This window comes from Aulostomus chinensis, chromosome 12, assembly GCF_037954235.1.
Source record: "Aulostomus chinensis isolate RoL2024-O1b breed Wild chromosome 12, RoL_Achi_v1.0, whole genome shotgun sequence".
NCBI classification, from domain to species: Eukaryota; Metazoa; Chordata; class Actinopteri; order Syngnathiformes; family Aulostomidae; genus Aulostomus; species Aulostomus chinensis.
Window position 1 is genome coordinate 10497401 of NC_141331.1, and position 25186 is coordinate 10522586.

General features: G+C 42.0%; 2 protein-coding genes across 2 annotated transcripts in view; both read right to left on the reverse strand.

The window, feature by feature from the left end:
• Positions 1 to 1718: 1718 nt before the first annotated feature.
• Positions 1719 to 18526, reverse strand: acvr1c (activin A receptor type 1C). The gene is made up of 9 exons (XM_086220051.1): positions 18198 to 18526; positions 11434 to 11664; positions 7613 to 7855; positions 6978 to 7208; positions 6716 to 6883; positions 6160 to 6316; positions 5697 to 5821; positions 5344 to 5474; positions 1719 to 4401 (listed from the first exon to the last, which is right to left on the reverse strand). Exons 1-9 carry the CDS (start codon positions 18265 to 18267, stop codon positions 4276 to 4278), a joined length of 1482 nt encoding a protein of 493 aa, XP_086076177.1. The 5' UTR covers positions 18268 to 18526; the 3' UTR covers positions 1719 to 4275.
• Positions 18527 to 21019: 2493 nt separating this feature from the next.
• LOC147251989 (activin receptor type-1-like) overlaps positions 21020 to 25186 on the reverse strand; it is a 28597-nt gene continuing 24430 nt past the window's right edge. Inside the window, exons 10-12 of the mRNA XM_086220052.1 lie at positions 24373 to 24570; positions 22931 to 23061; positions 21020 to 22837 (exon numbers count right to left, since the gene is read on the reverse strand). Coding sequence (XP_086076178.1) covers positions 22703 to 22837; positions 22931 to 23061; positions 24373 to 24570 — 464 coding nt within the window. The 3' untranslated portion in view covers positions 21020 to 22702. The remainder of the gene's footprint in view (positions 22838 to 22930; positions 23062 to 24372; positions 24571 to 25186) is intronic.

Here is a 25186-nt window from a genome sequence, read left to right on the forward strand (position 1 = left end):
GGAATCAGTAAAGCATGAGACCTTGCCCCCCCCCCACCCCCCAGCACCTGTTCCCAGCCTCTATCACCACCAGTCTCAATGGGCTAAGCCTCAGTCTGAGTCCTGTGTTCTTTCAAGCAGGAGACGTGTCTCATGAGGACAATCAGAGGGCCGATTTAGGATGAGGAACGCACCACAGGGGTCAGCGGGCCGAAGGCATCAGACTTGTTTTGATCAAATGAGAAAAACACAACCGGAGGGAGAACACGGACATTATACCACAAAAACAAAACAAAACCTGCCAGTACATTTAAACTTAAATCAAATAAATCTCATAACCGCTTATCAGAGACTGAATCACTTAAAAAGATATATCTCGGTAAGATAAACACGTTTTTAAGAAAATATCACATTTCGCTTTGCAGCGCCGGAGTGATGGGGATCACAAGACACACAGGGTCACAAGTTCTTCCAAAACTCTGATACATCTTGGACTCACTGATTTAACTTGTTCCCACAACTTAATACATTTCAAGCTACATAATGTAACTTTTCCCCACAATTTTATGAATTTGTGGCCACAAACTGAATAGGTAACTTGTTTCCACTGCTGTTTTTTTTATTCCTCTATCATAAGATATTGTTTCCCCACTGCCTGTTCCCCAAATTGGACAAATTTTAGGCCATGAGATACAACTTGTTCGCACAACTTCAAGTGAATCCCTTTATTTGTCCCTGAGGGGAAACTCAAGGCACATGACAATTTGGTCAACTAGTGGCCACAAGGTAATTTTAAAAGTCACATATCGTCGCCACAAGTTATATTTTCTTCTTTCTCGATGGGCAATCTTTGGATTCCTGACTGGATTAACACATAATTTTACTTATTAGCATTATGAACTCTGACTCTTTGTGCAAAGTAATCTGTGAATGTAGCAACATTCATTTCTTAAAATAAGATTATATTGTCTTCCAAAAATGGCCTTTAGATGTTACACATTGAGTCAATATTTTCTTACATGTAATGAGATTTTTATATTTATCCAGAAATAAGACGAACATATTAGCCAAGATTTTGAGATTTACAGTGTTAATCTGTCGGTGTGAACCCAGTAGAATAACTATCGGATTTCCTCATTATGACCCCCCTTTCCCACTGACCCTCAGCAGGACTGTTGGCCGTCTGACCACCAGACAGTCTGGAACTCGTGTTCTCTTTCACCACGACGTTATAAATCCACATTCTGACTTCACTTATATTCAACCGTCTTGTTTCTGTCATAAAACTCTCCTCCTGCTTCATAAATGAAAAGCTTATGGACTAACTGGTTGTTGCCTTTGCGACGTGTGAGACGTGCATCTCTGCTGAGGTTTAACAACTGCAACTGAAAGTGGGGACACCTGAGGGGGCTGGTCCTCGGAGACAGATGGCAGATATTAAAGCGACTCACAGCATCTTCAAGGTGTTGACTCATCTGAGTAGTGCTGATGGCCTCAGCTTTGTTTCCGCTGTCTAACGGACACGTCCACATCATAAACTATACTGTCATCTACCACGGATATGAGTCATGACAGTTAAGGTAAATGTTTGATGTTGACAATAAATGGGACTTTTCCACATAATGCTGACAACTGTTGTGCAGCCACGCACAAACTCAGCGCAGTCACTCCTTTCATCATTAATAAACAAGAAAAAAAACTACATGCACACTCAATGAAAAACAGTTTATTGACCCACTGATATCACGTTAAGTATTTTATACAGATAAAATAGTGCAAAAGAAAAGATACACATCATACACAGCAACCACAGAGAACAGTTTCACATATGAGTCAATCTATACAACAGAAGGGTTTAAAAATCAAAAGCTTTATGAAAGCAACATCACATTTATTTAAATTCAACACAATATACATTTATAAAAACATCAGTCAGACATTGCACATGGCGATCACTCCTCTTTGGAAAGGTCTTTTTATATTCTTAACAATCACTCTGATACTTGCAGAAGCAGATATGTCACTGAGGACAACACAGAAGCAACGTCAGATAAAAGATGCTTTAATACTGCATTTTCGTGGTTCTTAAAAGTACTATTCGCAACACAAATTCAAATAATTCCATGACCGAAGTCAGCTAATCATCCCACAGACACAAAAACATGAGCAAATGAACTGATAGCAACAAGCTCTTGTAGCTTATTTTCAAGAGGCAACACTGCTGATGCTAAATTTATCATCCGGTAATCATTTGTAACATGATGAACCCTACGTAATCTTGTATGTGTCAATACTCTTATGGAATTATGTCATCACCAGCCTTAGCAACAAAAAACTGACAATGGACAGCTGGAATCAGAAGTAGCAATGGACACTTGGGGAGTTTTTCTCCACAGTAGCAGCATCACAAATACTACAGGGACTCATAAAATACACAGTTAAATACACTTTACATGGTATGACACACATGCACACAAAGGCACACAAATGTGGGTACCAGTGTGCACTTCCCTTGACTGACAGGTGTTAGCCATCATATGCACCTGTCTTGTTTACTTTGGGCTACATTCATTGAATGTTGCACAAACTTGAACTTCAATAACGCAAAAAATGTCGGGAGCAAAGAGTTACAGGCAGCCATCAGGATTTGCTTACTGCCTGTAAGACCAAACTGAGGGTTCCAGCACTAATATACTGTTTTAGAACAAATCTATTCATTAGAACATTTGATGATTGCAGCCCAGTGCTCTTTTGATACGATATCAGCCTTTTTCTCTTTACTGCGTATTGTTTATGTTTCTATAAACCTGCTATAAAATTGAGTCAAGCTCAGAAGATGCGAAGGTTCTCTCAATGTTTTCCCTGTTTACAAAAATACATACGACATCTTCAGCGTTGATAATAGCAAAACTAAATGTATGAACTGAGGTTTTGAGGCGTACGCAGGCTAGCCAGATCGCGGTTAAACACGTTTCCAGTTTCAATAAACATAAACACTTCACATTCTTGTTTGTCGACAAGCTTTCATTCATTGGTCAGAGAGCAGCTCTAGTCAGCAACGCCGTGCTTCAAATGTGCAAAGTCTATCGTAGGATTTCACAGCGTTTCATTCTCGATACAGAATGAGAATATCAAGGCTTTACACTCTACACGAGTACATGGGAGGATCAGGGCCACATGATATTTTCTTTAACGGAAAAAAACAATACTTTTTTTTGGTATCATGAGCATAAAGTCATGATGAGAAATTTGATCTCCAAGTTTTAACAGATAAAAGTTATAATTTTGAATTTAGATTGAGAATTTTCTGAGTCTGAAGTTGGGATTTGTTCATTTTATTTTGCTGAAAATTTGGACTTTATTCCGACATTCAGGATTCTGAAGAAAAAACATGAAAACAAAAGCTTAATTCTGACTTTGAACAATGAAGTCTGACTGGACGCAGACATAATTCTGAGCAAACGACTCAGAAAGTCTCCGTCTAAATTTTGAGAAATGTTTGTAATAATAATTTCAATTCTGAGAGACAAATCAGAATTCAAATTAACATGTTCTTTATTTTCTTTTAATTCATTCAAACCTTTTGACATGAGGCCGTAAAGACTCAGAGAAAAGCTTCCACTTTTGGGAGGACAGTGGGAAGAGTCCTTCGTTGACCAAATCAAAAGGATTTGCTTTGATAATTAAGAACTTGACTCGCCAGCCTCAGCTCAGATCAGCATCAGCTGATATGCGATAGGAGAGTGTCTCTGGGACACGTCCTCATCTTCGTTGAGGCATCTGGACCAACAGATCGACTGTCACCAAAAGAAACCACTCCAAGTATCACAGTCAGAATCCTCAGTGTAATATTTTGCTGAACTTTACCGTCACAACTAGGCAAAAGCACTTTGAACACAGCCTTAGTGATTGTCAGTGAGCACACTACTGTGCCTACGCAGCTTTACTGTGTTTGCTACAGGATATGGCACAAAATCACAATGTGCAACTTCAGTTTTCGGGCACTTCTATGAGGTAGCAATGATCAGGTTTCTATCTGATATGGCTCTTCCTATCACATGTTTGGTTCAATAATTCACCAACCATGTCCATGTGTGAAGATGCCACATACTCTTCCCACAATTCTTTGGCACCAACAACCACCTGAATGAACTCTCTGGGGGGTGGGGTGTATGTGTGTGTGTTTGGGGGGGAGGGGGGTGCAGCCTCAGGCTAGAGAGTCTCCCTGGTTGCTCCTGCTCCATCCTACAGTGCCGATGCCAGCACCGGCGCTGATCCGATGGGCAACAGGTCCGACTAATCTTTGACGTCCCTGATGACGGACAGCTGAGACACTGTTTTCTTGACCCGAAGAGCAGTGAGTCGAGCTGCAGGGCTGGCATACCAGCACTCTCTCATCAGTTTGCCCATCACCCGCAGAGCCTGGTGCACCAACAAAGACACAGCATCATTTATGCATCAGGTTTAACCGTCAACTTCTCACTTCGGATGACAACAATCCCGAAAATGCAATGAGTCTTCCATAGTCAGCATAACAACCGAGCCTCGTGTCTTTGTTCTGAGCAGTTAAATTGCGAGGGGACAGATTATCGCATGAAGAGAGCCAAACGTGAGCAGACATACGTCAGAACATCAGCACTTTAGAATTTGATAAAGCTACAGAGGCTGAAACACCTGTAATTACATGTTGAGATATCTTGGCTCTCATTTTCTTGTGACAGCAGATTCTCCTCTTGAATTTTCTCAAAATATGTGATTCAATCATTCGTTATCGCAGGAAAACCGCCTTTTATTACCTTAAGGTAACAAATTCACATCTTTGTTTTCGGGAAGATGGTTAAGTAACTACAGTAGTTTTTCCCAGGAAAACTGCTTTTGCTCTTGAGGGATCAAGCTAATTCAAGTTAATGTCAGAATTTACTTGTGATATCTGACTAATGGCATTACAAAAACATAATTACAGGTGCTGTCAGTTCTGCTTCTCTAAAATTCAAACTCCTTAATACTTTTTTATTTTGGGTTGTGGTACTATAACTCATGATATTACAGCAGGTTGTGTTAAAAACTACTAGTGCAAGTTGTGGTGAACTTCAGTTCTGTGTTTTACCTCAAATTAAAGTGGAGCTGCTGCTACCACTATTGACCAGTATTTCCAGTATACATATATATATTAGTACACACACACACACACACACACACACACACACACACACACACACACACACACACACACACACACACACACACACACACATATATCTTTCTGTGTTACACACACTAGAGATGTGTTAGTGCTCCTTTTATAGCCAGATATTATTATTATTATTATTATTATTATTATTATTGTTGATATTCCCAGCCCACCTCGCAGCTCTGCCACTGGTTGGGAATGTTGGGTCTCAGTTTCTGCTCACACACCACCCTCTTCATGTCATCCACGGACGGATCTGAAGGCACCAGGTCGTAATAAGGCAGCTGGAAGTCTTCATTCAGTCCTGAGAGAACAAACAAATACGCTGGTTAGTATGTATTTAAAGTGGAGCACGGAGAAACATGAGGGAGTAAACTGGCATGAATTAGTCCACGTGGTAGATGTATTGATGTGGTGCACAAAACATCGTGGATGGATACTTTTGGATGTGTGTGTGTGTGTGTGTGTGTGTGTGTGTGTGCGTGTGCGTGTGTGTGTGTGTGTGTGTGTGTGTGATTTCAAGTACCCCTCACAGAGCATCTTCGGGCCAGTTCCCAGAATACTAGGCCTAGCGAGTAGATGTCTGCTCGCTTGAATGACTCAAAGGTGTTTGTGTTGATTGTCTCATCCAGGATTTCAGGAGCCATGTACCTGCAGAGGACAAAAGCACTATTAAAAAATAAAAACCTAGCGCTTCACGGAACACTGTCACAATATTAGTGTCATCAGTCTAGTTCTGAGAATTTAATATTAATGGTCACATCTAAAAAAAAACACAGCAGCTACACCAAAATTGTAGCTGTTCTTCCCCCATTATAAAGAACAAAACGTCAAGCGTCAACCCAAATTAACTCAGCATTTCAGAACTTTTCATCCACAGAACTGTAACAACTCCATATATAACACATGAAATCATCAGTCATGACATGTCAGGGGATCTTCAACTTCGAGAGAGTTGATTGTGTTCTGTGCTCCGATGTAAATCCAACCTCTTGGTTCCCACTCGGTGGTTGGACGGAATGTCTATGGTGTTGGTGGTGGTGTCGTGTTTCACTGCCAAACCCAGATCTGCGATGACTGCGGTGCCGTTCTTCTTCACCAGAACATTTTTAGACTTGAGGTCTCTGTGAGCGATGGCTGGCTTCCCTACAGTGGGAGGGGCACAAACACTGTCACAGATCTAAAAGATACAGGTCGATTGATACGGATCATTAGTAACCGAGGAGAAAAATAACACGCATGTATCTGCAGTAGTATTGCTAATGAAAAGCTTTAAAGCACATTTGATTATATTAGTAATTTAACAGCTCATTTTTAAATGTATTCCTTCTAGATGATCCAAAAAAAAAAAAGTTGACCGAATAATTGCCAGGGCCAGTAATCAGTGGACACCTAATGAAGAATGTGCTAAAAACAAATAAAACGGAGTCACACTGTGGTCAAATGCAATATAAAAATCACAGAGGCTGCAGTTTATTTGATTAAGATCCTATTTGTTACATATTTTAATTTACATTGAGGGTGTATCATAATATTTGCTCTTACCTTGTGTGCCGATGATCTCCATGTGAAGATGAGCCAGGCCGCTGGCGATGGACAGAGCGAGGACGATCATGCCTTCCACAGACACGGTGTACCGGTTCAAGTAGTCAAACAGGGAGCCGTGCTCGTGGTACTCAGACACCAACCACAGCTGAGTCCATGAACCATTATCTGCAGCAAGTACAGCAACACTGTTATTTTCATACCTGTAGCGCGTGTTAACATAGTTACAGAGGTCACTGTATATGCAAAAAGGTGGTGGAACCTTTGTTGTCAGCAGCAATGAAGCCCAGAATGTTCTCATGTCTCAACATGATGGTCTGATAAATCTCTGCTTCACGGAACCAGGACCGCTCATCCCTGGAGGAGAAGATCTTTACAGCTACATCCTCTCCTCGCCACTTGCCCCGCCACACCTCCCCAAACCGACCCTTCCCGATGCTCTCCTGCAGCACGATGGTACGAGCGATGGTTCGCTGGACCAGCAGGGGGAGCCCTGCAAGAGCACCAAACCGAGAGCATGTTGGGTTTCTGGTGAGGGCATGGTATCACCCCTGTCTTTCTGTCTGTCTGCAAGATTATGCAAGAAACTACCAGGCTGATATTCATGGAAAGTAGAGCAGGAGCTGCGGGAGTAATTAAACATTGAGGGACGATCCAGATCAAGGGGCATCATTTTCTGCGAGGGCATTTCATGAACTCCTCTGGACCTTTATGAAAGCATTCAGGCATATCAACAGTGACAGTATCTTCTAATTTGTAGGATTTCGATCCTGATAAATGTTTATTTAAGAGGGGCTGTTGGCCTTGAGTGCCCCTCTGGTTAATGAGGTCTAAAAGCTGCTCTTTCTTCACTTCACTGATACGCAGAATGAACTCAGAATGAACAGAGAGGTGTACCTGATCCAGACCCGGAGGTGCTCATGTCATAGATCAGATCCTTAAGACATTTGTCAGGTGACATAAGCATCTGGTCATCCAGGGGCTCCTCGGGATCCTGCTTGTGGGCCCTGCTGTAGGCACAGCGGTGACCCCGCACCACGAACACACCCAGAACGACCCCCAAACACAGGAGGCAGGAGAGTACCAGGATCAGCACGGCCAGCTGCAGCCTGCTCCTGTCTGGGTCCTCCAAAGGCCTCTCTGATTGTACCACACACACACACACACACACACACACACACACACACACACACACACACACACACACACACACACACAAACACAAACACTCTATTACCCTATAATCTTTTTCTGTATATATCTGCTGCTCCCCCTGGTGGCTATTTTTCAGGATAGCAACAGAGTTCAGACAGAAATGGTCTCAAAAGATAGAAAATCCTAAGAAATCTTTGTCAGTCCAGAATGAAACGGTAATCACAAAAAAAGAAAGTCCTTCTTAAGGTCCTGGAAGAGATATTCCAGTTTTGATGTGGCTCACAGACTTCTCTAGCGCTTCATGTATAGACAGAAAAGGCCCTTAAAAGATGTCAAGGAAAGCAACAGAGGTGCAGCCGTGCTCTGACTAGATCACACTGCTGAGGGACTCTTAATTTCAGATATGCAGTATAACTGGTGCAGACATTAGCAGAAAGCCTTGACTGATGTGCTGTATTGCTGAAAAAGCAACTTTTTTGACAACAAGACAAACCCAGCAAAAATTCTCATGATTGAAAAGCTTAGAAGTTATGGAGAGGCGAATTTGGTAGAAATTTTCTGTCAACAAATGTGTTTTTCTTTCCAGGAGCTGAAAAAAGACCTTGTCTGACCCCTGCCCATAAACGTCATTAAACAAGACACCCGAAGGGATATGAACTCGTTTAGTCAAATAGACTTTTCTCCAGACAGTAAAAATCGAAATGCGTGTGTTTTCCTGATGTAAAAAAAAATAAATAAAAAAGATAATCTGACATTTGTGGGTGGACAGACGCGACCTGGACACAAACAAAAGAAAGCAGAGCTGGTGGGTAGCATGATAATGTTAATATCAAGACACGAGGAGACCAGATATTTCACAGAAAGCATCATAATGGACAGTTTTATGGGGAAAACAAAATAATTTTCTCTAAAAACAAGAGATTTAGCCAAGCTAGAGTGCTGAAACCCTGCAGTACATGAGCGTTGCTCGCGTGGATGCAGCCACTCTCTGTGCTGGTAATGTAATAAAAGCAGCTCCGTCAGTCGTCGCAATTTTTACACAATATCTAAATTTCCTCTCGGATCCCTGCAGCGTGACATTTCCTCACGACACATCTGATGACCTGATGTGCAAAGTAACTCTATGAACTAAACCCCAGTTTCCTCAGACAACTTTAGCTTTTCACCTCCATACATTTCCTGCTGTGTGTCCCAGCAGCAGCTGTGATGCAAAGCAAACTTTACCCTGGTCTGACACGCAACTTCTTAGCAAATATGAGGACGACTTGGATTTGTCTTCATTTTGGACCCAGATTTCAAAATTTGGGTTAAAGGACAACAAACTCATCACACACGAGCACTGGACTGTTCCAGACGATACTACGCCAGAATATCAATAATATCACAACACAGCGATTCTGTAATAACTGATATACTACAAGACACCTCCTATACAATACATCCTGATATCTTTGCATTTGAAGCGGTAAAAATACTAACAAATGCCAAAAAAAACAACACGTTACTTGAGTTGATGCATCAATCAGTTTAGAACGCCAGCTGTAATGAAAGTATCACTATTTGGTGCCGATGCATCAATAACTCAGTTCAAGTGGAGGTCTTGCAGTATCAAAATATAACAGAAAAAAACAGCCAGTGAGAAAATAGAGTAAATGATTCTACTGGCTCCCAAATGTTTGGATTTCCAAGTTTCTCACTTTGTAAAAACAATCAACACATATGATGTGCATTAAAACATAAGAGGAAGAAAAGCATCTGTGAAAAAGCTGTGTTTAATGCTGTCTGTCATTCTGTCAGAGGGACACAAATCCAATGACCAGAAGGGACTCACACAGGACAGAAACAATTCTATATGAGACGCAGTTAAAGAAGAAATATCAGTACTTCATTTTTGTGTCATTGAAGCTGCAGTACACATTAATGATGTATGAATATTGTATCACATGAAAGGAGAGTCTCATTGTGAACTGATAAATAAAACATTCTGTAGTTCCAAACTCTTCAGACTGGGCATTTCTGCTCATTTGCATTTCCCTCTGAGTGTCAGCAACAGAGGGAACCGGGATTAAGTTGTTTGTTGCTATTTCACTCAGTCAAAACAAGAGGCTCTTTGCTAAGAGTGATTCTGGCTTCTCAGCAGTTTCCATTGTATATCTACAGGTGTACGTAATCCCCCTCAGCTTTAAGGCCAACTTCCACCCAGCAGACCCATGAGAGGCTTTTAACTTGCACTAGGACTACACGCCTGACAAAGTATTTATAAATCGGGGGAGGGAGGGAGGGATGGAGAGAGGGAGGGTGAGGATCACTCACCATCGTCCCATGGCCTCCACCAGCTTTGTTATGTCACAGGATCTAGTAGGATCAGCATCCACCTCGTCTAGCCGGGGCCAGAACAAGTGGGAAATCCCACAGTGACTGAGGCTGGTGTTGCTGTTGACTGTAACTGCTGAGCCGTGTGACACTAACAGACTGGAGGCACAAATTTAGCCTGGAGTGCACTTAGAGAGCAAAGACCTCCACCGACAACCACCCCTCTATTACTGTACAAGCACATCCACAACCAAAATCCCCCACATACAAATGTTCCAAAAATACTGGGAATATGCCGATGAAGGCCGATGTAAAATTTGCTGAGAAAATGATTAAAACGTCTAAAACTGCTCAAAGGTGGCAAATGAAAAGTGGGTATTAAAACCTCTGTGTGACCTTGAACCCTGCTACACCGCCTCCAACAAGTTTTCATGAACTTTTTTGTGCATAATTGTGCTGCAATCATATTCTTTTTTGACATTGTAAATTGGAGGTTTGAACCGGCAGTGACGTCACACCCGAGTTTACCGTTTTCCAGAAGAAGAAGAAGAAGAAGAAGAAGAAGAAGAAGAAACAGAAGAAGAGGGAAAATGAAAAAAAAAAAAAACACAACGCCATGTGTGCCCATCACTGTGACCTCTGACCATCAAACTCTTTTCAGTTCCCCCTCGAGTCCCAAATTTAAAGAAACTGTCTCAAGGCATCCCTGAGATGTCACGTTAATGAGAATGGGATAACGGGGTGGATGGATGAAAGACCCAGAAACAATGCATGTGAGCCTGTGGCTGTCACAGGTGTGCAAGCATATAAAAACCCACTGCTGACATCACAACAATTTGCAATACCAGTTGATAACGACGCTCGACGCTGTATTCTGCCTGCAAACGTTGTTGCAACATGTCTACAGACCAAAGATGAATGGGTAAGTTAGCACAATTGATTAAACGTGCCCTGAATAAGACAGAGTGGCTAAAAAATGTATCATAATAACAATAATATTGATAACAATAATAACACAGATATCAATTTAATTTGTAATGCACTTTACATTTGAATCTAAAAGTGCAAAGCTGACAGGCGGAGCAGCCATTTGTAATTCTGATGGGGTTTGTAAGGAAACTCCAGTTTTGATCAAAAAAAGATGCAAGTTGTCTCTCTCTCGATTTCTCTAACACACACACACACACACACACACACACACACACACACACACACACACACACAAATAAGAGTAATCCCATTGACTGTACCAGGGTGTAAGTGCAGGGTCTCGTTGTTGCAGAAGTCAGTGAAGCAGCAGTTCCTCTTGGAGACGTTGGGGGAGCTGTGGCAGAACACTTGACCTTTCATCTCCGAGGGCGACAGGCAGGACTTGACCGTCTCCTCTTTCCCGTCGATCAGCATCACCGAGTTCCAGCAGGCCCCGTCCGCCGTCGTCTCACAGATGTGATTATCACACAGCTGGCACACACATTTTAAACCTGAAACACAATCACACTACTCAAAATGGTTTCCTAATCAACAGATATTTTCCAGCAGTTTGTCTAGTTGTAAAATTGCTGTGTGGGAGTAAATGAAAGCATGTCACTGAGACGTTCATGGCCGGTGGTTTTTAACTCTTTAGAAGCTGCTGTTATGTAAGGACCATCCACCCTAAATGGCTGGAGGTGAAGGAAACTGAGTAATGCTTCTTAGTTTAACACCCTGATAATCTTATGCTCTACTTGGAGCTGCTGTCATGCTTTGTTTGATAAGACTGTGAGTGATTGAGTAGTAAGGCTGCCACAGAGAAACCTGCAGATAATCTCTGAGAATATTCAAAGTTATTTGAGGAAATCCTTGAATAAAATATTTAAAATACATTAGTTAATCCATGGGGCCGCACGGTGGTGCAGTGGTTGGCACTGTGGCCTCACAGCAAGAGGCTGATTGATACTCTAAATTGACTGGAGGTGTGGCTGTGAGTGTGAATGGTTGTCTGTCTGTCTGTATGTGTTGGCCCTGTGATGGACTGGTGACCCCCCTCTTGCCCGAAGGATGGTGGGATAGGCTCCATTATTATGAATTAAATAATCCATCCATCCATCCATTTTCTACCTCTTATCCTATTAAGGGTCGCGGGGGGGGGGGGGGGGGCTGGAGCCTATCCCAGCAGCCTACAGGTGAGAGGCAGGGTTCACCCTGGACAGGTCACCAGTCCATCTCAGGGCCAACACATAGAGACAGACAACCATTCACACTCACAGTCACACCTACAGTCAATTTAGAGTATCAATCAGCCTCGTCCTCTCTTGATGTTTTTGGACTGTGGGAGGAAGCTGGAGTACCAGAGAGAACCCACACAGGAACAGGGAGAACATGCAGACTCACACAGACAGACCCCCTACCTGAGCTGGGGTCTCAAACCTGGAACCTTCTTGCTGTGAGGTCACAGAGCGAACCACTGCACCACCGTGCTGCCCTAAATGATCAAAGGAAACCACTTTTTTTTTACAGACATTCCTCGATGACACCATATTTGGAATTTACCTAATATACCTTTATCTAATATTTTCCTTGTGTAAATATAAATATCTTAAACCATGTTTCCGCTCCACAGTGTCCCAGTCGCCTTGTCAAAATCAGCTGTTTTTCATTCCTACCTTCACATTACATATTATATCTTACAGTAGTGCAGTACTCCGCCCATTCTCAAATTACATCCTGCATTATACCACTCAGTACCAGTGGAGGGCGCTGCTGCTCAGTCAAACTACATGATGCTGTTTTAAGAGCAAACTTGGGAACATCACTTTAGTTGTGGAATAACTATGTTCTGCTTTTTTTTTCTTTGTTAAAATTGTTGTTTATTGGTAGTATTTCTTCATCTGAAATGTCAGTCTAAGAGCAAGAGGGTGTCGTAACTTGTACAGATTGCAAAGCCGCATGATGCACTTTATAAATAAAAATTCTATCTAATTTTATAGTTCCACTTTGGGATGCCTGACTGGAATATGGAGAAAAATTATTTTTCACAGCTTAGGAGGGAGTTGCTTGGCAACAACTTCCTCAAGAACAGAGTGACTCTGGCGCCTACAAAGAGGTCTACGTGGTGGTAAGAAAAATTAAATCAAAGTCAACATTGCAGCTTCAGATCTTGCCGTCAGTAGCAGGTCAGAGATTTTCACTAATAATTTTTTTAGTCAGACACTTGAGGTGAAACATTTTTTGATAACAAGCTCTTCGATGTATCTGCGATGATGTGACTGCAGCTCCTTTTGCCTCATTGAGTGTTTTTATCAATGCTTTCTGTTGCAACGCTGAAAAATAAAGCCTGACTTTCCTTGAGCAGTGGTGACAATAGCTGAGGCTCCTTTAATATCTAACCAAACCTCAGGTGGTTCAATATGGCACTGTAACAAAGCTGAGCGACTGTGGCAACGCCATATGTTTCCTACTGTTCATTTATTTACGGATCCTGCAAGCTCACATTTACAGGCAACAGTTTGCATCCATGCTTCCATTTTTGGATTCACAGTAAATGTCCAAGTGCAGTCCAAATGTTTAAAGTTGTCTGTAGGGTTAGCCAAAGGTCCAAAGGTCTAATGGCCCTTCCACAAATCAATAGTTATTTCTCTCTTTTTTTCATAATTTTTTGCCCAAAACTGTGCACATGCTAAAGTATGCAGGGTGGTGTGCAAGTTTTGTTGTTGTTGTTGTTTTTTTTTTTTAAATAAACGTATGCGAAGAAATCAGTGCAGGCACGTTTTTGTACACAGGACTGAATGCCTCCGTTTGCCCCTTTTACATGCAACTTCACACAAGATATCGAGTCTAAACTTGTAGATCTTTACATATTTCATTTAATTCACAGTTCAACTATGTAGAAAAACAGTTTTGAGTTGTTGTTTTTTTACAGGTATTACATGCAGACAGTTCTCCTAAATAAAGGCAGTTTTTTTTCTTTTGTCCCTCGTTTCCAAGAGTGTGGATGAACAAGTGAACAAATGAATATGAATATATCTGTGTGTGTGTGTGTGTGTGTGTGTGTGTCCAGACATTTGCGCTGATTGTCCTCTGAGTGTTAAGGTTCTTCAGCTTTCCTGACATCCATCCATCGTCTTCCGCTTATTCCTGTTAAGGGTCGCGGGGGGGGGGGGGGGGGCTGGAGCCTATCCCAGCGGCTACGGGCGAGAGGTGGGGTTCACCCTGGACAGGTCACCAGTCCATCACAGGGCCAACACATAGAGACAAACAACCATTCACACTCACAGTCACACCTACAGTCAATTTAGAGTATCAATCAGCCTCGTCCCCTCTTGATGTTTTTGGACTGTGGGAGGAAGCTGGAGTACCAGAGAGAACCCACGCAGGAACAGGGAGAACATGCAGACTCACACAGACAGATCCCGTGCCCGAGCCGGGACTGAACCAAGAACCTTCTTGCTGTGAGGTCACAGTGCTGACCACTGCACCACCGTGACGCCGCTTTCCTAACAGCTTTAGTTAATTAAATGGATATAAGACAGACTGTCTAGACCACTGAGATGCATCACTGATGAATTTGGTCCCATCCCACTAAACTCTAAGACCTTCCTTCAAATAGGAATGTGCTAATACAATATTTGGGGTTTGTCTATCAGCCTGATCCTGATCCAAATCACTATATCAGACATATATGGGTGTTTACCTAATCAACAACAATTATTTATATCTTTTTTTGTCTCTACATTCTCTTCCAAAATTCTACACGGCACTCTCCCTCTGGTGGACCATCCCTCTGTCTCCTTACTGTAGTGTGAAACATCACAACCACACAGGAATTCTGGGTAAAACGCCTTCAGTCAGGTGTCTTCTGACGCAAACTTGAGAGAGCACAAAAGGGGGCGGGGGCGTGGTTGAAGAACAAAAGCAAAGGATTTAATAGCAAGTAGTGAGGTTGCAAGATTTGAAACCTTTGAGTCAGGAATCCTTTTTCTGAGAAGTCTGAACACATTTTGTGCCAAGCTTGTTAGAGAGGAGGTGACGGCGGTACATAAATGTTAAGAGGACAGGAGGAAGGTCTGGTTTGACTCAGATTCAACCAATCTGACTCAAAAGGCCAATAAATTCAAAACACGGTGCAAAAAGATTCTTAAATCCACAGTTTTGACAATGACAGTGAAATGTTTACAAGAGAATCATTTCTCAATATAAGGAGACTCCAAATCTTCCATTCATCCTTCACCCCTTTTAGCGGATGCTGAGTTTTTCCTATTTCTTCATCTCTTTTCTATTACATTTATGATGTTTGCTTTTTTATTTGCTATTAAGCAATTCTTTAGTTCCAATTTAGAGAAGCGCGTTTACAGAACGCTCGACAAGAACTGACTGGTACAACAGGTCCCACTTAGGTCTTGTATCACTGAGTTTTTATACAATGAAAAGATGCTCGGCCAGAACATCCTTCGCTTGGTGATTGTGTTATTACTTAGGATTATTCAGGCAGGATGAGCGCATGTAAGAGCAAAAAAAAACAACAACCCCAAAACAAAACACTGCTGATTAGCTTGATTTGTGTGTGCAGGTCTATCTAACAAGAGGAAGTCCGCATTAAATGAGTTGCTGATAAAACCAGAAAGGTTTCTTTACTGGCAGATTCTTTTAGACTGTTCCTTTTGTCACCAAGAGCACATTTAAACAGCTCCATCCACTCTGAGGTCGAATAGGCACATTCAGCCGTCATGTTTCGCTCTGGCTAATACGGAGCTCATCAATAGATCAGTGGCAGTGTCAGGTCACACGCCGAGACACAGCAGGGCAAAGAATGTGCTTGATTGATTGTTTATTACAGTGTTGTGTGTGTGTACTCAGCCTGCATGAGCTTAGAGGACACAGACCAACAAATTTATATCATGCGTGCAACAATAAATAACAAATGCATAAAAATCAATACAAAAGGTCACGTATACTTTTTCTCCTCCATTTCGAAACACAGCTCCCGTCTTTCATAATCGCGTAAATAAAAAGAGATTCTCTGAAAATGGAAGACATTCAAACAAATAGTAAATATCTCGTTTCATTTCTCTCAAGGCCGGTAAAACATAAAGTGGATCTTGTTTTTCAATTTCCCAAACAAACTCCTGTCATAACTCAAATCCTCCTCGGATATACAACTGAACGGCGATGCACAGGATATTTGTCAACGATGTTTTCTTGATTTGGATTCATTCAAAATGACTTGAGACTAGTTTTCTTTATGCACAAGAAACCATGCTCAACAAGTATCCTCAACTCATCTTATGTACTAACCTTCTCTCCACTTTATGGGTTTTGTGTTGCCTGCAGCTACCAACAACTCATTCGTTTAATCTTGCGAATGCAACTTTACTGAAAACATCCTCATACTGACGAAAAAGGACTTTAAATGTATGCCTTTGGTGAACAAGTCAAAAAATGAACATTTTCCTGAACTACAATCTTTGTCATAATATGAATCATTACATAAATTCTAAGAATGTATGAAGGAAACCCAACCAGGGATCACTGACAAGTTTTAAAGTGACTGTGGTACTGCGACCGTTTAGTTGGAATCACACACCTTCTGACTGTTGAATGACAAATTCAACACATGGTCTATCGGGATGAGCTTTATTTAATCAAATAAATAACATCAGTATTTAAGAAAACTTCCATCAATTCATAATGAGCCTCCTTTGTCAAAACGTCAACTGTTTTCCTCAGGTTTGATCTTCAAAGAATTCAGAATTCTCCACAACTGCATGTCCTTCCAAAATGAAACCTAGTGCTTGTTGTTGCTAATTAGCACCTATTAGGTAAACGCCCACGATTCCCCATATAAGGGCAAGAGAGAGCGCGTCACTCGAGAGGTGGAACCCACATGTCTACAGGTCATCCAGCTGCACCTGAACCCAGGTTGACTCCTCCTCCTCCTCCTCCACCACCTGGATCCTTCCATCTCTGCTCTCTAAAACTAAAAGATACATATCATTTCTCTTGGCCTTCCTATTTTCACTCCTCCTCTATCAACACTTTGTTTTCCTGGAAGTCAATTTGTCGAGATTTTAACTCTGCAGCGACTGTCATTTCAACGCAGCTTGTTTCCACTTCCTTTACACTGGCGTTGTGTTCCGTCAGACTGCGATGGGTCGGGATCTGCTTGGACCAACATGCAGAAAAGCTTAGTGAGAAGAATGTCATAACAAACTCCAGAGAAATCCCTCGTGAAGGAGAGGTACAGCAGCCGCCAGCGGATAGGAATAAACACTCATGAATGCACGAGAACACTGAATCCAGAGAAGAATGCCAGAGCTAAAATAAAATTGGATCTCAAATATCTGAGGACCATAAAAGTGCAAATTACTGATGCATGGGTGCAGGGTTGTTGTTGTTGTTTTTGTTTGTTTGCTTTAAGATCTGCACCCACTGGACCCTTTCAGAGAACCTTTCCACAGCATTGGACCCCCAAAAGTATGTGCAACCATCCTTAAGTTCTGAACCAGAACTGGTCCAGCCAGTATAAGAAAGCCATTACTCTCAGTGAGCTGTTAGCATAGCATTTGGACCCAGAACAGCACCTTACCATTAAAAAATACAATTTGAGAAGTAAAGCAATGATTATAATACTTTAAACAATTAAAAGTGCGATTGGATTTACAGTCCTATAATAAAATACCACCAGTTACTTCTGCACACGTGTGGACTTGATTGTGCCTTGGCTCTGTTCTTAAAACACTGGTGATCGTCAGAATAGTGAAAGATGCGTAAGTGGGTTATAAGAATTGTTCAATGAAGCTCAATTATGTAAGTTCATTTACACAAAACGTTGCGTTCGAAGTCAAACTTGTTTTGTCATATATGCTTGAACCGGAGCTCAATCAGCATAGGAGCTTTTCTTTTCTTTTGAAAGTCAACTTTAATATCCAAATAAGTCACATAACATGTTAGAAATATATAAAAAAAAAGCGAATGGCCAGTAAGTGAAAGAGAGAGAGAGAGAGAGAGAGAGAGAGAGAGAGAGAGAGAGAGAGTGTACCTGCAGTCAGCTGAGCGACAGACAGGAAGATCAACGCCGCTTGAAAGCTCTGCTCCCCGGAACGAGTCATTGCCAGAACCGCATGGGGCTCCTTCCTCCTTGTCGCACCGACCGTCTACTCTAAAAACACACCATGGCAGCAGCAGCGAGCTCCGTCATCCATGCAAGCGCACAAATGTCTCACACACTCGGCGACTGTGAGGAAAACTGTGCGACGCAACGACAGCTTTTACTCCGCCTCTGTCGACGGGAATTTAAGAGGATTAACGCTGCAGACCTCTGAGAGGGACATGTGAATGAGAGCCGGGGAGAGAGTGTGATGCACATCCTGGTTCTCCCGTCCGTCCTCTTCAGCCAGGAGTCACTTATTTACCCAGTTCTTTACTGTTGACACTGCACAGGTTCACACAGTCCAGCATGGAACATAGCACCGCTGCTGCCCTAATACCAACAGAGATTTACACACTTTCCTGGATGTAAAGAATGCGCGCGCAACACGCACACACACAGAGTCCCAGGGTCGATATGATATTACAGTACTGACTGTGGCCTACATAGCATCTTCTACAGTAACATACAAGTGTTTCCAAGAGCCATGTTTGTTTCTGCTGTGGCTCATTAAGCAGATCCAGATTATACCCACCTGAAAGGGAACGTTCTAAATGTTCTTTAAAAGGTGACGTACAACCTTCACAGAACAGTCTGAAAGTCCAGCGATCAGTTCAAAGGTCTCTATAAGGTCCCTGTAGGAGATTTTGTTGATTTTACAGTCACATTGCAACATTCCAGGAGGATTTTTAGGCTGTAGGAACATGTTTATCCCAGTTCTCTGCAAGTCAGACGAAAATGTTCTCTTTAGGGAATTTTTAAGCCGAAAAAGTTCCCCAGCAGGAATCGTTTCTGGTTCCTGGTGTAAATAATGTCCCTTTGTAACGTTCTCATAGTTCTTTAAAGGGTGCAGATGTACAGGGAACAGTATGTTCAGTATGTTCTATGAATGTTGGTGGCTTGGTTAAAGGCAACGTATGTAGAACATTCCCTCAGGGTTGCTATATTATGTTTCAAGAGTGGTTGCAGAACCTATACTGACACCACAGAGACCTTTAGGATGTAAACCAAAAATGTTTTCCGAGTTCTGGTTTCAACTTCCCAGAACATTTGCAACACTTACGAGTGACATTAAAAGGAATTTTCGACAGAAGACCCTGAGGGAACATCCACATTTGTTCCCTAAAAATATACTTTTAAAAAGACTGCCACATCATCTTCCCCCTGTCCAAGAACATTACAAAGCAGCGTCCATCTCACCAGCAGAAACATTCTTAGAACATGCTGGGAAGGTACAGAACTGGAATACCTCTTGACCCAAGTTCTTGTATTAGAACATTTGAGGTAATTGGACTGCTCAGAAAGCTTTAAAGAAAAAAATCTAGGTTTTGACTCAGGATATTTCTTAGAACATGACCGGTTTGTTCCGTCATGTTGTGATCAGTTCTCTACACCGGCTGAAGTGTGCTACTGTGAAAAGAAAGTCTAAAAATCGAATATGTGTGGGGCCTTAGTGTCAGTATTCCTCTGCCTGGAGCTTTTCCTCACCTCTGGCCCCTCGTTGCAGCTCACAAGGGGAAACACAAGGCCTCTAGATTAATAAAAAATACACCATCTTGACCTGCTCTACATGAAAAGTTCTCCAAGACAAAGTCCAGTATAAATCACAGCTATAGAAGAAAAATAGCAGAACTGATCTGAAGTAAGCAGCTATGGAACTGGAGAGAGGAGCAGGTGGTAAATCAGCGGGCTGTACATTTAACAGCTCCGCTCACGTACATACAAAAAGTTTATTTACGGGAGGTCGAGTTTCTGCTGCTCATTGTTCCATATCAACAGGTGCTGAAGTCACCAGGGAGACAGGATGAGCGGACCGACCTTGAGGCTGAGCGCAACCTGAACAAATACAAGGCACAAAACGTAAGTGAAGTCGAAGCAGTCGTCAGGTTCTGTGCAGACTGAACCAAGGATGTTCTATAAACACCTCAAGCATCGTGAACTTTCACAGGTTATACATAGAATGCCACATGCGCGCTGGGGAGCATCCCTATCAGTCCAGCTCGACTTCAAAAGTAGAAGAAAAAAAAAGTTACTCGTCCCTGTTGCGGTACCACTTGTGGTATTATGCGCCGTTTACATGTGAGCGAGTGACCCAGTAACGTGCAGCGCTGCTCATTTGTTCCCTTGTGCTCATCAATCATCGATCTATATAATCCAGCCTCTCCATGGGAGATGGGGTGAAGGGAAAGTTAAAGTTCAAACAATAAACCTTAAGAGAATGAAATTTACAAACTGGTGGGAGTCAACAGCTGTCAGGCCTGAAGGTGCACGCTGGATTAAATAACAATGAATATGATCACAGTACTCATACAAAAATTAAAAAAAAAAAAAAAAAAGTAACAGTGTTGCATGTGAGCAGGGAATCAGAGCCTTGTCAGACAGCCACTGTTGTGTTTCTGTCATATTAATCAGCCTGGGAACCATCGGGAGGCTCAGTTTCTCTTCTATGAATAAAACTCATCAAGATATCTACCGGTTCAGCTTACAGCCGCCGCTGAACATGCCTGAGCACTTGACCTTTGCAATATAAATGCACTTTGTCGCTGCAGATGTCAAGCTTTTTGCACTATGGAAGTATATTATTGTGCACGTATATTATTATTCAGAACGATGGAGTGTTGCATTGGAAGGATTTAATACCGGCTGTATATGCTGTAGCTGGCAAGACGCTATGAACTGTACCACAGAGGGCATTTGCAGCCATTTTTTTTTATTTTGGCTTCATATATTCATAGTCATATTGATGCTGATATCATCAAGAAAACTTTACAGGGATGTAATGGAGATGAGAGGTTTGAACATGGGATTGGTCTGAGCAAGTGAGTTGGGACGTGACACCTCTGGTCCACACTTGTTAGAAGTGTTAAGTTTTAAATTAGTTCTACCATTGCAACCTCAACATGCCCCTCTTGTCAATGAATGTAAAATATACAAATATACCAAATATGAACTCCCTCACAAGTCTGTAATTGATCTAATTATCACAAACCAATTAACCAGCAGCAGACCCCTGACTCATAATATAATTCAGTTATTTTAGCTTCTCGGTTTCTGAGATCTACGGGTGTGATCAACTGATCAACTGGAGGGGTTTGGTCCTGAAGTAGCAGGGTCGTACTTTACACTCCAGGCCAGCATTTTCACTCTAAGGCATAGCAGAACGTGCTAAAAGATGGAGGATGGCCAATTACAGAACACTGAAGTGTCAGAACATCGCCAAGATTCTAACATTTATGGCATGTTTTATAGATTTTTGGCTACAAGTCATTTTATGTGCAATAACTGAAGGAGCAGTGGGTATTGTGGTGGTTGTCTGAGCTGCTGTAAGAAAGAAATTGAATGTAAAGGATGATCCATCCATCTATCAGTCTATCCATCCATCTATCAGTCTATCCATCCATCTATCGCTGTCTATCTGCTCAGCTAAAATCAAAAGCTGTAAACATAACAGTCAATACTGACTGAAAACCAGCATCAAGACAAATGAGACGGATGATGCAGTTTTTCTATTTAATCAATAGAAATCACTAGTTGATATAAAATGTTAAGGAAATTAAAAAAAGGTCGAAGTTTGACTTCATTTACTTGACAATGCACGTGTTAAGACAGTTTACAGGCTTTATAGGCTTACTTACACGCCTCTGGAGGAAGTGAGTTCAGCATCAGCTAGCAGATATTTTATTTGTTCTTTTAGCATTTGTCTCTGTAAAGCTGAAGAAACAAAACATAGAACAGGTACATAATTCAATGTAAAGTCCGTGGTGATATGCAAAAGGCTTTAGACCTTTGGTCGGATGATATCCCAGGACAGTGCCGTTGGTGTAACTGTACAACTAAAGGTTACAGGATTAATGGAACCCAAAGAACAGACAATATTTTACCTTGGTGACACAAGAGATAAAGTAAAACGTACTGCTGTAGTCACCGTTTAGAAAAGTACACAGGTTAACTTGACCGGTTGACGCCTCTCCCAAATTAACCCTCTACGATGCACATAAACAATGCAGCACAATTAAAAGGAGAAAAAGTGAGACTGCTAAACATAATCTGATCAGTTTTCTGAAACTGAAAATGTGTCAGGCAAAATCTAACCAAGCCACGCCTACTCAAATGCCCAGGTAACCGTGTTCTTCCTTAAAGATCATTGCCAACAGTCCTTTATTATGAGATTAATAGATATTTTCCCATTTCTAAGACCACTGGCAGTCTCAGAAATGCCCTGTAAGCCATCTTTGGATGCCAAAATGTGTCCCGCCAAGTCCTTTTCAAATAAATAAAGGTCTGTGCCACTATAAGGGCACTGACCCACTCAGAGTCTCTTATCTTCTGTGATTTCAATTTATGGTCCACCCTCTGGACGTCCTCAAAGGCCCATAGTGCTTCTCCTTGAGGCACACTCAAATGTCTGTTTTGATTTTGTCCAGAGAGTTGTCGATCTTTGTGAGAGTCTTTTTGATGCGCAGCGCCGTTAATCTGGCTGACGGATTCTGGTACCAGCACTCCTTCATGAGTTTAGACATGGAAATTAAAGTCTGTAAATAAAAAAGGAAAACAGTTACTGAGAGGCTAACAGAAGAAATGCCCAGACTTTAAACTGGGCAATTATATAATTTATTATTACTCACTGGGTCTGAGAACCATCTATTTGGGATGTTGGGTCTCTGCTGGTCCACACAAACTACCTTCTTCATGTCCTCAAAACTGGGATCACTTGGGACCACATCATGAAAAGGTGGCTTGTAGTCCTCTAAGATGCCTACATGGCAAAAAGAAAGCATCACAATTCAATCCAAGGTTCAAATCCAAGTTTAAAACCTATAGTGCTGAACAAGTGTACAAAAACATGAATCATCATTCATGGTTGAGGAGGAAAAAGCTTTGTGTAGTGGCATATTAACCCTAATGTACTCTCTCAGAGGTGAGGCTACTGTGCTGGAAGTAAATCAGTATCCCAAGTGTTGCCGAAGGCCCAGTTGCTCCTGCTCTAGAGTGATAAACACATTTGACAACGACTGCTGGGAGAAACTGTTGGCTCTGTGAGAGCAGCTATACAGAAATGAAAAGAACATGAGTATTAACAGCAAAATGAGGCTGAAGTATTAAAGTAACACAAGGGGTTGCTCCCTCCGACAAGTGTATCAGTACACAAACGTACTTGATATCACTGGAGTAAAAGCTAATCCATGATTTCCGATCATTTGGGGTTCAAATTAGTCAGCACGACATGAATATCATCATCCGCTCATCTCTTCGAGGGTTCGTGTGCCCGACATCTGTGACAGCACAGAATCAACGCAAAGACACGTGGAACTCCACTGCAGCTCCAGATCTCACACCGTCCAGTTGGAGGAGGAAGCAGCTCTGGGTCTGACTAAGGACATCCTGTGTGCTTATCATCTCTTGCGCCACTGAGTTTTATTCTCCATCCCATGTTATTTATTTTTGCCACTTTTTCCCTCTTCAAGCAAACAGGAGCTACTTTGAAAACCTAAATGCTTCGCTCTCCTCTCGTGGTTGATAAACAACTTTGCGGTGCAGCACCACCATAGATATGTACACCACCAACCCCAACTTGAATGGAATGTGAAATAGGTTGCACATTTGGAGAATTTCCAGACCAGCTTGGATGCTCAATGCAGGCTTGAAGGTGAGTGTAGTTGTCTAGCCTGTTACTGCTTCTGCTGGTGTGTTAGACTTCCACTAACTTTAACTGTCAAGTGAACACAGTGGAGGAGAACGACAAATATTTGAAATGCAGTGGTGTGGAAGAATAAAGAAAACTAACCACACCGAATGTTACATTATTAATCAATCATTCTCCAACACGTAAGATGCTTCAGGTTATTTTGGTTCCACTAAGGCGAAATCCTTTCATCAACAGCTACAAAGTTTTCACTCAGTAGAACATGACTGTGTAAGATTTTCACAGCCACAAGGTTCCTAACCACTACCAAGCATTATATGCATTGTGGTTTTCATTCTATATGTGGTGGATTTCTACAACATGGAATGAACGCGGATGACGACTGAGTCCAAGAGAGATGCAACAGCTTAAAACTGCACTGACCGTTGCTGACTGTCCTCCTGGCGATCTCCCACAGGACCAGGCCCAGGGCCCAGATGTCCACTCTCTTGTAGGACTCGAAGCAGTCCATCTGGATGGAGTCATCGAGCACTTCAGGGGCCATGTAACGTTTTGTACCCACTTTAGGGTTGTTCCCCACGTCCAGCTCATTGGTGTCTTGAAAATGCATGACAGCAAGACCTAGCATGGACATACAAAACATTATGTTTGATGCAAATGAAACACTCGACACAATGAGCTGGATTCATTGTAGTAACCAGTCCTGTTTCTCCATGCCAGATGTACTGCACCCTCAGAGACAAACAACCGCAAGCATACTTGTTGAGACAGCCAGGTGCATCATCCAGCCCGTAAACATAGAAAACCTGTCGCCAGGTTAGGCTGGCACCTGAATTAGGTTTGATTGAAGTATGTATAAATGGAACACTGGTGTATTAGACAGAGTGGTCTTCTTAATGTAGTCAGCTAGGGGTCTGCTGGTGCATTTAGCACCCGCTGTTCTTCCTAAATTAGGAACAAATACGGCAAAGTAGAGATGTGATCGCAAACATAACATTTAAATAAGCACCTTGGTAGCTTCAAGGAGGCTGAATCCCCTCAGATTTATACTGCAGCAGCTTGAATCAGCTCTGTACCGAAGCAACATGGTGTGAGTTGAATATAATAAGATAAGACAAAGCGCTTCTTTTAAAAACGAAGCAATCTGAAACTAACTTCCTGTGCCAGCCATATTGAATTCTGTTTGTGACAAAATCTTTTATTATGTCTTGATGGATTTAGTGTGCTATGACAGATT

Coding starts and splice junctions, on each gene's coding strand:
- acvr1c (XM_086220051.1), bottom strand. CDS start 18,267: ATGACTCGTTCCGGGGAGCAGAGCTTTCAAGCGGCGTTGATCTTCCTG. Junction 5,822..6,159: donor CACCGAGTGGGAACCAAGAG/GTTGGATTTACA, acceptor TGTCCTCTGCAG/GTACATGGCTCCTGAAATCC. Junction 5,475..5,696: donor CCGAAGATGCTCTGTGAGGG/GTACTTGAAATC, acceptor TTGTTCTCTCAG/GACTGAATGAAGACTTCCAG.